Source organism: Nicotiana tomentosiformis, chromosome 9 (genome assembly GCF_000390325.3).
Source record: "Nicotiana tomentosiformis chromosome 9, ASM39032v3, whole genome shotgun sequence".
Lineage (NCBI taxonomy): Eukaryota > Viridiplantae > Streptophyta > Magnoliopsida > Solanales > Solanaceae > Nicotiana > Nicotiana tomentosiformis.
This window is the reverse complement of record NC_090820.1, coordinates 8,282,247-8,294,181: the sequence shown is the minus strand read 5'-3', so window position 1 is coordinate 8,294,181 and position 11,935 is coordinate 8,282,247. Positions and strand designations below refer to the sequence as shown.

General features: G+C 35.6%; 1 protein-coding gene across 2 annotated transcripts; it reads right to left on the bottom strand.

Annotated features, from left to right (window-relative positions):
- Positions 1–530: 530 nt before the first annotated feature.
- LOC104110701 (alkaline ceramidase-like) lies at positions 531–6,124 on the bottom strand. 2 transcript variants are annotated; one of them, XM_009620240.4, is made up of 3 exons: positions 5,924–6,124; positions 3,110–3,358; positions 531–1,302 (listed from the first exon to the last, which is right to left on the bottom strand). In XM_009620240.4, the coding sequence occupies exons 2-3, from the start codon at positions 3,355–3,357 to the stop codon at positions 789–791; spliced, it is 762 nt and encodes a 253-aa protein (XP_009618535.1). In that variant the 5' UTR covers position 3,358; positions 5,924–6,124; the 3' UTR covers positions 531–788. The 2 variants fall into 2 exon arrangements, with proteins under 2 accessions (XP_009618535.1, XP_009618534.1); XM_009620239.4 differs by having other exon boundaries at positions 3,110–3,369; positions 5,924–6,102.
- Positions 6,125–11,935: the final 5,811 nt, after the last annotated feature.

Below are 11,935 nucleotides of genomic sequence, written 5' to 3'. Positions count from 1 at the left end.
TGGGTACCGGTGCGGGTGCGGTACCGGTACGGTACCTTAAGGGTACTTCCGGTACCGGTACTAAGGGTACAAAACCGGATACCCTACCATTACCCTTACCCTCCACCACAAATCCCCCACCCCTACTCAACCACTGGAGCGGTATGGTTCAGTAAGGGTACAAAACCGGATACCCTACCATTACCCTTACCCTCCACCACAAATCCCCCACCCCTACTCAACCACTGGAGCGGTATGGTTCAGTACCGGTACCGGTAATACCGTACCATTAGACAGCCCTAACAGAATATAGAGTAACTACTATATACGGATAGTTTAAAAGAATTCTCACAACCGTCGGCAAGGAGGAAGTTTGCCAATGGAAGCAATCAAAGAGAACGTCAAGATTATCTTATGCAGAATTGCGCTGTATCCGACTGAGAAATAAATCGTATAAACCAGCATAATTCAACGTGTTTACATAGCAGTAAAACATGTCGGAAGATATTCAAGAAAGTAAAAGAAAAATTATCAGAAACAAAAAGAAAAAAAAAAAAGAATCAACTAGTTATCCCATGTTATCTTCTGTGGGAGTGTAATATATGGTACACTGGGAAACCACTAATTTTACAGAGTCAAAAATTAACCACTATTCGGTCAAGTCAAAACTATTCCAGACATTCATTTACATTACATTCTGCAAAATGGGAAAAGAGGAAAAAATTGCAAGTGCTTGCTTTTGCTCATCTGTGCCATTTCCTGCACATGTTTCGTATTATAGGCTCGGCTCAACAGAGAAGTAACCTCTGCTACTGGGTTTTTGGTTTCTGGATCTTCACGTATGGAAAGAATCCGAACAAGTGCTTGATTTTGGGATTCCATTCACGTTGCTGAGCACGACAATACATCAAGAATGCATTTGCAAAGTACGAGTTGAAACCCATTAACACGTGCCACACTGCATGACCCTGTGGATTAAAGTACCAGCCCTGAATTTGCTTGCAGAATAATCGATCACATAGCCAGCAAGCAGCTCCGATCAATAACGTAGCCACATATAACTTTGCGAGCCGCTTTGCCAACGAGTCCTCTGTATGAATGTAATACTTGTATGCCCGAGGAGCGCAAAGAAGGCACAGTAGCGCATAATGTACTTTGAAACCAATGCCAAAGCGAATCTGTGAATGCACAATGGCAAAGAGTGCACCATAAAGGAACAAAAAGGTTGGCATTGTACTCCGATAATGCCAATCTGGTGAATAGAGGATGTAAATATACAGCAGCATCTCCCAGACCATTGGTGTCTCATCACCTTGCTGTTGCCTGTCAATTTAATACATGGATAATGGTATACGGACACATACAAGCACATAAAAGCAGGCAGTATTACAATTATATTTTTCATCACTGTTGTCTCCTATCTGCATGCACATTGTACATGGAAAGAAAGCATAGGGAATTAATTCCTTATTTGGAAGTCAGAAAGGACAGTCTCCAAAAAAAACTTCAGAAACAAGCACAAAACAAGCAAGAGGCGTGGAGAATCTTAATAGCACCATGGTGAGGGTTTGATTCCGACCTTGTAATCCAAAAATTCCCTCCATCTCCCCTTTAAAAACAAAAAAGCAAGAGGCACACTGAAGATGGTACTGGGTATATGATTCATAGTAGGCTTTATTGTGTCATGCAACAAGATGACAAAAGTATTCCACCGGGAGCACGACATGTAAACGATAAGAGCCACTTTCACAGCACCAATACTGCCAGTACCTTTACAAGTGAAACCTAAAGTGAAACCTCCCAACTAATAAGTTCATTGAAATCAAAGGGAAGAGCTACATTCTAAAACAAAATCTTAGTTGGCCACATTTAGAGATCCAGGTTAAATGCAGTTTTAGATCCTCTTATGGAAAGTATAAATCTGAATGCCTGTATATCCTAGGTTTATTAACACCAGTGTCTCAAAAGATTTTGTTAAGACACAAAAACCAACTCCAAGATCTCCTGCACGGCTTCACAACAGATAACAGTTCACACAGAGGAGAAAGAAAAGAAAAAAGAACTAGGGGCATGGACTGACCACCAGCAAAACACGTGTTAATTCCGGCCTCTGCCTATAAGGGGGCAACTTAAAGAACTGCTTTCACATTTCACTCCTACCAAAGATTTAACCTATCTCATCAACTACTTCATTACGACACTGTTCTTGAAATGTTATCTGTCAATCAAAGCTAAAGAGGTGCTTCAACAGGAACTACATAAAATGCCTTAAATAGAACAACTGATACTAAATCATTAACATAGTCTTCCCTTTAAATCGAACAAATTTTTTGAAATGATTAAATAGAAAAATCACTAAGTCCATCACCATTTTTGTCATGGATATTACTACTTAATGCACTAGAAACTTCTTGACAGGATCAAACCACGCATCTCTGTGCTCCTCTTTCCCACACACTTTTAGAAAAGCTGAATTATTTTGGCACTACTACATTTTCAAGAATCAGTAAGCCAGGAGATTTAAAAATTTGAGTTGTGTGTGTATACAATAGATAGAATCATCCTACCAATACAGTAACAAAATATGCAATTTGTGTTCATCTGCAAGATCAATGCCAATTAATTTTTCAAAAGTAAGCTTGTCGCGAAAAAGATTATATGATATTGTGACTACAACACAGTTAATTGTTAGAAGAAAATATTTAAGACACCAACATAAGGAAAATAACAGAAATCCAAATCTTCTATGCATGCGTTCTCTAACAGGTTCAGTCTACAAAAAGTATAACATAAATCCTACAAGGACGGGGTAGCCTCAATACAGCAGTTTATTACTTTATTTGCTGTTAGGCCACAGGTTCTCATTTTCTTAAGGCAGTGAAAAGTTGCAATCACATTAGCACGCATCCTATAATATCTTCAGTTTAGTGTCTTCCTGTTCATATATAGGAGATTTATACAATATCTCGAAAAACATGGCTAAGATTAGATGGTGCATCCTTTTGAATCAACTTCCTTATACTTTAGCAAACACAGGATGATCAAAGATTACATACATACATACATATCTATCATACACCAAGCAAGCTTTACAGAGAATATAACAGAGCAGAATGAAGAGAGTGCTTACATCTGCCGCAATGTGGCATGATATGTCATGCTCCCTATGGCAAGTATTATGTTTGATATATGGAGGACACTGAACCTTTTCTCAAACCGTTGTCTGAGGGCGTTCACAAGACCAATGAGAGCCAAGATAATGCATGGGATATTTGAAATAGTGTTAAAGAATTCTGCAATATAAGATGACTGCACATAATTTGGCTCACACCACTCTTTAGATGTTACAGGACCCCAAAAGAATATACCATCTGCCATCCTGCAAAATGTCTAACTTGAAAAAGTCAGCTTGTAGGCACTTACAATATTCGATGCAAGTAAAATACTCAAGATTTGTAGCATGTCTCAATAGTATTAAAGAAATTTAAATTTTCAATATATATCCTAAGAAGCATTATAATCAGCATCAGTGTTTTAAAAGGCGTGGGCGTAAGGCGGGGCGTTTTACATATGCCTCATCGGGGCGTAAGCCCCATAGTTATTTAATTTTTAATATTTTATAAAATAATATAATGACAGTTAATATTTATAAACAAGTAAAATTGCATAAAAATTGAAGAAAACTATATATATGTGTGCTCCATCCCCACAAAAAACTAATCAAAACAATCTATTATACGTTACTTACAAGCACAAGTAATTTGAGTCTAAAAGAATAAAGTTTTCTATATGGAGGAACAAAAAGGATGATTAACCTGCAATTTGAACTTTGAATTTGCTGCTATGAAGAAAAATGTAGTTCTCTTTGTATTTGTAAAAAAAATTAAATATTCATTGCTTTTGGGAAATATTAGCAGATTAGCGGACAAGATAAAAAATTGGAAAAACCATGAATTAGCGCTCAGATCAATAAAAAAGGTCTTTACTTTTAAATTTAATACTTTTGAGTTCTTTTTTAAACCTTTTGAGTAATTACCAAACTGACTTTTGAGAATTTGGGTATTATATGAAGGACTAATTCAACAAATTTTGTTTTAATTTGAAAAAGTCTTTGGGGCTTACTCCTTACTAAAAAAACGCGCCCCGAACGCCCGGGCGTACGCCCTAAATTGCAGGGCGTACGCCTCTTGAGACTTTCGCCCCACACCATCGCCCCGGGGCGTTTTTGGTACGCCTTGCCCCGGGGCTCGCCCCAGAAACGCCTTTTAAAACAGAGATCAGCATTACCTCATGTGAATGAACAATAGAATTGCAACACTAAGGGATTGACTATAACCTTACAATTACTACGACACAAATAATATTCTTGGATGAACCACGAAGAATCGATACAACATGAAATTAAAAAAGAAGAAGGGACGGGGACCCAAGAACATTTAAGACAGTGATGAGTCATGGTATCCACATGATACTGCAACACAGGATCTCAGCACGGAGAATACTTGTGCTCATGACAGTAGACGACTATTCATTATTGTTAAACTTTGGAAAGTGTCTAATGCAAATCCTCAAAATTTGGCCCCAGGTCTAAAGGTCATGAATGCATTAATGAAGACTTGATTCACAGTAACTTCATCCTCATGTCTGGCTCTTTTATACTCTCTCTATCTCATATTACCTTAACATGATTTTGGCAATCAAAATTGTGAGACCAAATATCACTCAGAATATTGTCTAAATTGGCCATCAAAGTCAACTTAGATCCTAAGTGGGAAATGGAGTATATATGAAGTTATGCACACTCTGTCTCTTCTTATCAATCGATCAAATCAACAAAATTTCTTTTTCTCCAATGCACATTTCTTAAGTCCACGTATATCTCACTCAAAACTGAAAAAAATTTGCTCCCGAGAAGATCGGATGAGATTTCTCCTATCAGCAAGATCACACATATTTTTTGCTGAATTGGGAAGATCAAATATATTGCTAAACTAGTATACCTACAATGAGGTTGACATTCGCTTATAGTTTAATTGGTTGAATGTGCTATAGACTCCTAAAACCTACTTTAATTAGTTATGATAGGGAAAAAAAAAAAGGAGCCTTCATACACTAATCCTTCTACATACAAATCTAAGAATAAAGCCTTGCCACATATCATTGTCAATCAAGCTACTCGATTTACAATGCCACATTTAATCTCTCACTCGAAGCAACCAGCCAATCACTAACTCAACAAGTTGTTTCAAGAAAACATACTCCTCTTTCATGAATTAATACGTGAAACCCGAAAGTACCACTAACTCACGTGAATCAACTACTTTAGTCAAATCATTAACCTCCATTGGTATACACCATCATCAACATTACCATGGGCCCTATAATACCAAAAGGTCCTCTCTAAAAATATTTCAGCTATGATCTCCAACCTTTTTCTTTTTTCTTTTTTTATGTTGCATTTCGACTACGGGGTGAATAGCCTAACTTGCTCACACCTCGACAATCCACTAGGCAACCTGCTATAACACACAAGCACAAGTGCAGATAACAGCTATAAATCTCCAACATACAACCCCCAATATAACCATTGCATTAAACTTCATTTCTCCAAAAACCATTTCCACTAACCCCGCAAATAAAAGATTAATCTAAATTGATGGAAAAAAAACACAACAATTAACAATACTCACCTCCAAAGATCCAATTTTTACACCATATAACCACCACATCTTACACTGCTTAATCAAATAAAGCCCCAAAATTTTAACCAATCCATCACCATTAGATCCCAAAGTAAAACCCCAAAATTTCCCCCCCAAAAAAGCACACACACACACGCATACACACAGAGCAATCAATACATGCAAAATATACATATATATATGTGGTAATAGTGTGCATCTATTTATAGTTTAATACCAATAATTCAGAAAATAAGACAAACCTTTCAAAATCAGATCCAAATTCCACACCCAAAAATATCCTATTAATCTTCCACAGATTTGCTTCCTCTAATAAATATATGTGTGTGCATATAAACACACACAGGGATCTCTCTCTCTTTCTCTTCTCTCTTGCTTTTTTCTTCTTTGCTAGGGTTAATAAGGAAAAAGAAAAAGCAAACAAAAAATAGAATAAGAAATGATTTTGCAGTTTTCTTTTTTGATCTTTTTAACTTTAAAAAGAAAATGGAGGATTTTTTTTCTTTTCCGGAAAAAGGAGGATTCGTTATTTATTCTAAGGCAAATTTTGGAATTTGCAGGGGAATCTTTTTATTTTGATTCACATTTTGTGAAGTTTTAGCCGTTGGATTGAAATAATAGACGGTTTGGATTATATTAGAGGAGTTTCGGCTGGTTGTACACGTGTAATATATCGCCAGGTGGCAACTTTTCTAACTTATGTCAAATTTTAGTTTTCTGGTAGAATTATGTCAAATATTAATGAAACTCCTATTTAAATTCTTTCTCTTTTATTTTGAGTTTCGATTTGTATTTAGTTTCTGTTTCTTAGCTTTCAATCACTTACCCTTTCTTTTTTATTGGCTAATTAGTTTGCGCACTTTTCGATTATTTTATTGAATATTAATTACTATCTTTTATTCGAGCGTTTCCATGTGAACTCCAAATTTGCTATTTTTTTTATTAGAATGGTGTTCGGTCTCGTATACTTGAAATATTTTTTTTATAACGGTAGTGTACGGGCTGCCTCGTGCATCTTGACTATTCTACCGGATACTTATTATTTTACCAGTTTATTAATTTTATCCACCAAAATTTAGGTAGATGAAAAGAAAATCACCTAATATCTTTGCCTCGGCTGAAATTTAAACTTGAGACCTTATAATTCTCCTCGTACTTCATTTAATTATTGTGTCACATCCTTAGGTTATTGATTCTCATACAAGGTCATAAACTAATTTTGGACTAATTTTTTTGTTTTCTCCCCCGATGTCGTAATCTATTTTGAAATCTCAACTAATTTGAATTTCTACCGGCTATCGCGTAAGTCTCGATAAAAGAGAAAGCACAATTCTATGTTATGATTCGAACTTGAGACATTTGATTAAGAATAAATGGCTCACCACTAATTTTGAACCTGTTCAATCCATAAATGAATACACAGCTAAATACATCCATTTGTCAACAAAAAGTGTACTGAAACCGTTCTATCAAATTTTGTTGTAATGGTATTAACAGCACCTTAATTACAAACATTTGACCAAATTTCGTTACTACAAATATAAAAAGTAGGGGCGTTTACATCGTTTTTAATTTAAGACCTTAAATTAAAAACATTCTAATCCATGTTTAATTTTAGATTTTTTCTGTAACGACCCGACTTGTCGTTTCAAAAATTTAAGTCTCGTTCGGCGGCATAAGGCCCGGAGCAGCTTCGTATTACGCGTATTGACTTGCGTGTGTGGTTGAATTCAATTACTGGATGATTCAAAGTGATCTGGGACACTTGGTCCTTAAAAAGGAAGTTTAAATCTTAGGATTTTGATCGTAGTCGGAACCGTGTGAAGACGACTCCGGAATGGAGTTTCGTCGGTTCCGTTAGCTCCGTATGATGATTTTGGACTTAGGAGCGTGTTCGGAAAATTATTTGGAGGTCCGTAGTAGAATTAAGCTTGAAATTGCGAAACTCAAATTTTTGAAAAGTTTAACCGGGGGTTGACTTTTTGATATTGGGGTCGGAATCCGATTCCAGAAGTGGGAGTAGGTCCGTAATATCGAATGTGACTTGTGTGCAAAATTTGAGATCAATCGGACGTGATTTGACAGGTTTCGGCATCAATGGTAGAAGTTGAAATTTTAAAGTTCATTAAGTTTGAATTAGGGTGAGATTCATGATTTCGATGCTGTTTAATGTGATTTGAGGCTTCGAGCAGGTCCGTGTTATGTTATGGGACATGTTGGTATGATTGGACGGGGTTCCGAGTGGTTCGGGTGTGTTTCGGGGTATTTTCGGACCAAATTGGAGTTGTTTGGACTGTTGTTACTAAAGTCTAGTTTCCTTCTTCGCGAACGAGAAGAGGAATTTGAGGGGCTGATGGTTCGAACTTCGCGAACGCAAAGCTGTGGACGCGAACGCGAAGAAGGAGCAGGGCAAGCCTTCGCGAACGCGGCCAAGGCAACGCGAATGCAAAGAAGAAAGGAAGAGTTGGGGCTGAGGTCATGTGACCTTCACGAACACAAAGTGCGGAACGCGAACGTGAAAGAGCTAGTCAGTTGGTCATCGCGAACGCGATGAGGAGATCGCAAACGCGAAGCAACGGTCGCGAACGCAAAGAAGGTGTATTTGGGCAAAATTAAAAGTCCCAAAAATGGGGATTTGAGTTCATAACACAAAAATCAAATTGGGAGCTCGGTATAAGGCGGTTTTTGGAGAGATACTTACGTGGGTGTTTGGGGTAAGTGATTCTTATCCAGTTTTGATTAATTTTCATGATTATATCTTTGAATCCATCATTTAATTCGGATTTAAATGGAGGAAAATCAAGATTTTTGTAAAATCCTACAAAAACGAAAATTTAAGATTTGGAGGTCGAGTAGTTATTGGAATTCGATAAAATTGATATGGTTGAACTCGTATCGGAATGGGTGTTCGGATTTCATGAAAATTATGCCGGGTTCCGAGGGGTGGGTCCCAGGTTGACTTTTATTGATTTTTTTGGAATAAATTTTTAAGTTGACGTATTATTATCCGGAATTGTTTCCGATGAATTTTAATAAAGTAATAGAATTAATTTGGATAGATTTGAGCGGTCCGGAGGTCAATTCAAGTAAGAAGGCGATTTTGGAATATCGGCATAACTTCAAAGAGGTAAGTGTCTTGCTTAACCTCGAGTGGGGGAATTACCCCTTAGTCATCGAGTCTTATATGCCATTTGTGAAATGTGATAAGCCGCGTACGCGAGGTGACGAGTACGTACTCGGCTTATATGTGTAAATTTTTATTGAGTTAAAGTCTTGAGCATATTGTATGGTAAATTGGGTAATTATTGGTATATATTTAGTCATATATTTGTCGTGCCTAAATCCTTGTTGTTGTTGAATCTGTTGTTATATGACAATTTGATGTGATTGTTACTTGATTATTTATGTAATTCCGTGAATTTGTTGGTTTGATAATTATTGAAATTGAATTTCATTATGAATTTTTTCCTCTGCAAATAATTAATTAAATGAGCTTAAGAAGAGGTGTTTATATAATTATTAAAAATTTGAATTTAATGAAGACTTTGCTTTATGTTGAGTAATTTTTATCTCTATTGGTTGTTTTTGGGTGTTGTACCTATTGTGTGGAGCTTTTGGCTATTTGTTGTGAAATTAATTGATTTTGTTATATCCTTAAAATTTGTTATGGCCATTGAGCAAACTTTAATGTGAATTGATTTTGTTATGTTGCCGTGATAATTGTTGTGTTGTGTGAATTATTATTTTGAGGAGATAAGGGTGGCATTTCACCGTTGCTATTACGTGGGTATAAGGGTGACATTTCACTGTTGTTGTGTTGTTGGAATATTGTCTGGGCGGAGCGATAAGGGTGGCAATAAGAGTGATAAGGGTGGCAATATAAGCGATAATGATGGTTATTGATATTGTCTGGGCGGAGCGATAAGGGTGGCTATAAGAGCGATAAGTGTGGCTATTTTCAGGGACGATATGTGATGATGTGAGGTTGTGGTGTTGATGATTTTTATGTGATGTTGTGATTTTCTTGTATTTATTTTTATACCTTGTGCAATTTGTCTTGTTGTTGGTAAATTTATAACAATCTGATTTATGTTGAAATTGAGAGCCTGTGGCTATGGCCAGGCGGAGTATAAAATGAAATGTGGGCACGGGGTGCCGTGAGTAAATAATGAGGATATTGTTGACACGTAAATTATTCATGCAGTTGAGATATGAAATGTGGGCACGAGGTGCTGTGATGAAATGATAATGATATTTGACACGTGAGTTGTCCGTGCAGTTGTGATATGAAATGAGGGCACGAGGTCTTAGGAAAATATGATGATTTAATTATGGGCACGAGGTGCCGTGGAAACATGAAAAATGGGCTGAGACCCGTGTTTACAAAAAATATAAAAATGGGCCGAGACCCGTATTTTTATGATTTTGAAATGAGGTGTCACATGCTAACTTTTAATTGAAAGAATTATATTCAAAATATTTATTTGGAAGAATTTTTATTCAAAAAGAATTATATGAAAGAATTGTATTTGAAAGATATTTATTTGAGAAAATTATATTTGAAGATATTTATTGAAAGAATTTTATATTCGAAAGATATTTATTTGAGAAAATTATATTTGAAAAAGAGTTTTATTCGTAAGAATTATGTGTGAAAGATATTTAATTGAAGAACTTGATTTAACTGGGTGTAAATATATTTATCAATTGTTGAGCGATATTAATGGTTATTTTATTGTCTTACTGTGCACATCACTGGTTGTTTTATGTTACCCTTATTGTTATTTGTTTCCTATTATTTTGTATATTATATTGCACATGTTATTAGACTAGTGAGTGTCTTGACTGTACCTCGTCTCTACTCCACTGAGGTTAGTCTTGATACTTACTGGGTACCGACCATGGTGTACTCATACTACACTTCTGCACATTTTGTGCAGAGCGAGGTATTGGAGATATCAGACTTGAGCAGAGTTAAAGCGAGATCGTAAGGATTCAAGGTAGAGCTGCTTAGTCGTCGCAGTCCTTTGGAGTCTTTTTATTTTATTGTACTATTAATTTGTAATAAAACAGTATTGTATATTCGGTACTCGTGATCATTCCATGTATTCAGTTAGAGTTCGTGACTCAATACTACCAGTCTTGGGAGGTTGTATATTGTAATTATTTTCGCTGTTATTTTCAAAAAAAAAAAGCTTCAAAATGTAATTGAAATCAGCTTAACTAGTCTTAGAGACTAGGTGTCATCACGATATCTGTGGTGAGATTTGGATCGTGACATTGTTTTTTTCGAAAATGCTCTCTTTACCTTTTTGTTTATATATATATAGACAAAAAAAAAAGACATTATACTGTTTTCTTGTTCTCAAAATGCTAGTCTTTCTCTCTCTAGTGAATTCGATTGACTTTGCAAAAACCAAGTGATTAGAGGGATATTGTTGAATTTTGAAATTTATTGAAATGTCCTAAAAGAGAACATTTTGGTAGTTAGTTTTTTTTGGGTTCACATTCGGTGCCTGATATTCGTTTTGAGGCCCAAACTATAAATTTTTTATCAAATTTTTTTTCATTTTCGTGACTCGAATGAATTATTGATAGTTGAATTGAAAGGGATACTACCTTGTAAAAGGTCATAGGACTTATGGCCTACCGAAACTCTTATATTATTTTTCTAATTAAAAGATTATGATCAATTTAAATGCTCCCACTTAAAAGGTTAACTTATCAACAATTGCCAAAAGATGTCAACTATCTCCATCAAACTAACTTCTATTAATATCAAATATTAAACTAGTCTCAATCAATATCTAACAAGATGTTGTGATCATTGACTTTAGTTTGACTAGAACCAAATTAAACTGCATTTATTAAAATTAAACAAGAGAACCAAAAGGTTTTGTTGGTAATTTAGAAGTACAGAATTAGTTTACTTATTTATTTCTAGAGTAAATAAATATATAAAATTCATATAATCCGACCCCTCCTTATTTGCGAGTAAAGCGTAGTTGACTTTATTGTTCTTGTACCTGTAATGCACATACATGCAAACTGATAACTATAAACTGTCAAAGCCGACATGTACTATGGGTTCAATTGAACCCATTATTTTCGACAGAGAATATAGATATATAGTGAAAAACTACCAAAATATCAAATTCTAAACTCATAATATCAAAGTACAATGAGTTTAGCACTATGAATCTTAAAGCTTGAAGCCATCAAGTTTAAATCCTGAATCCGCATCTAATACCAGA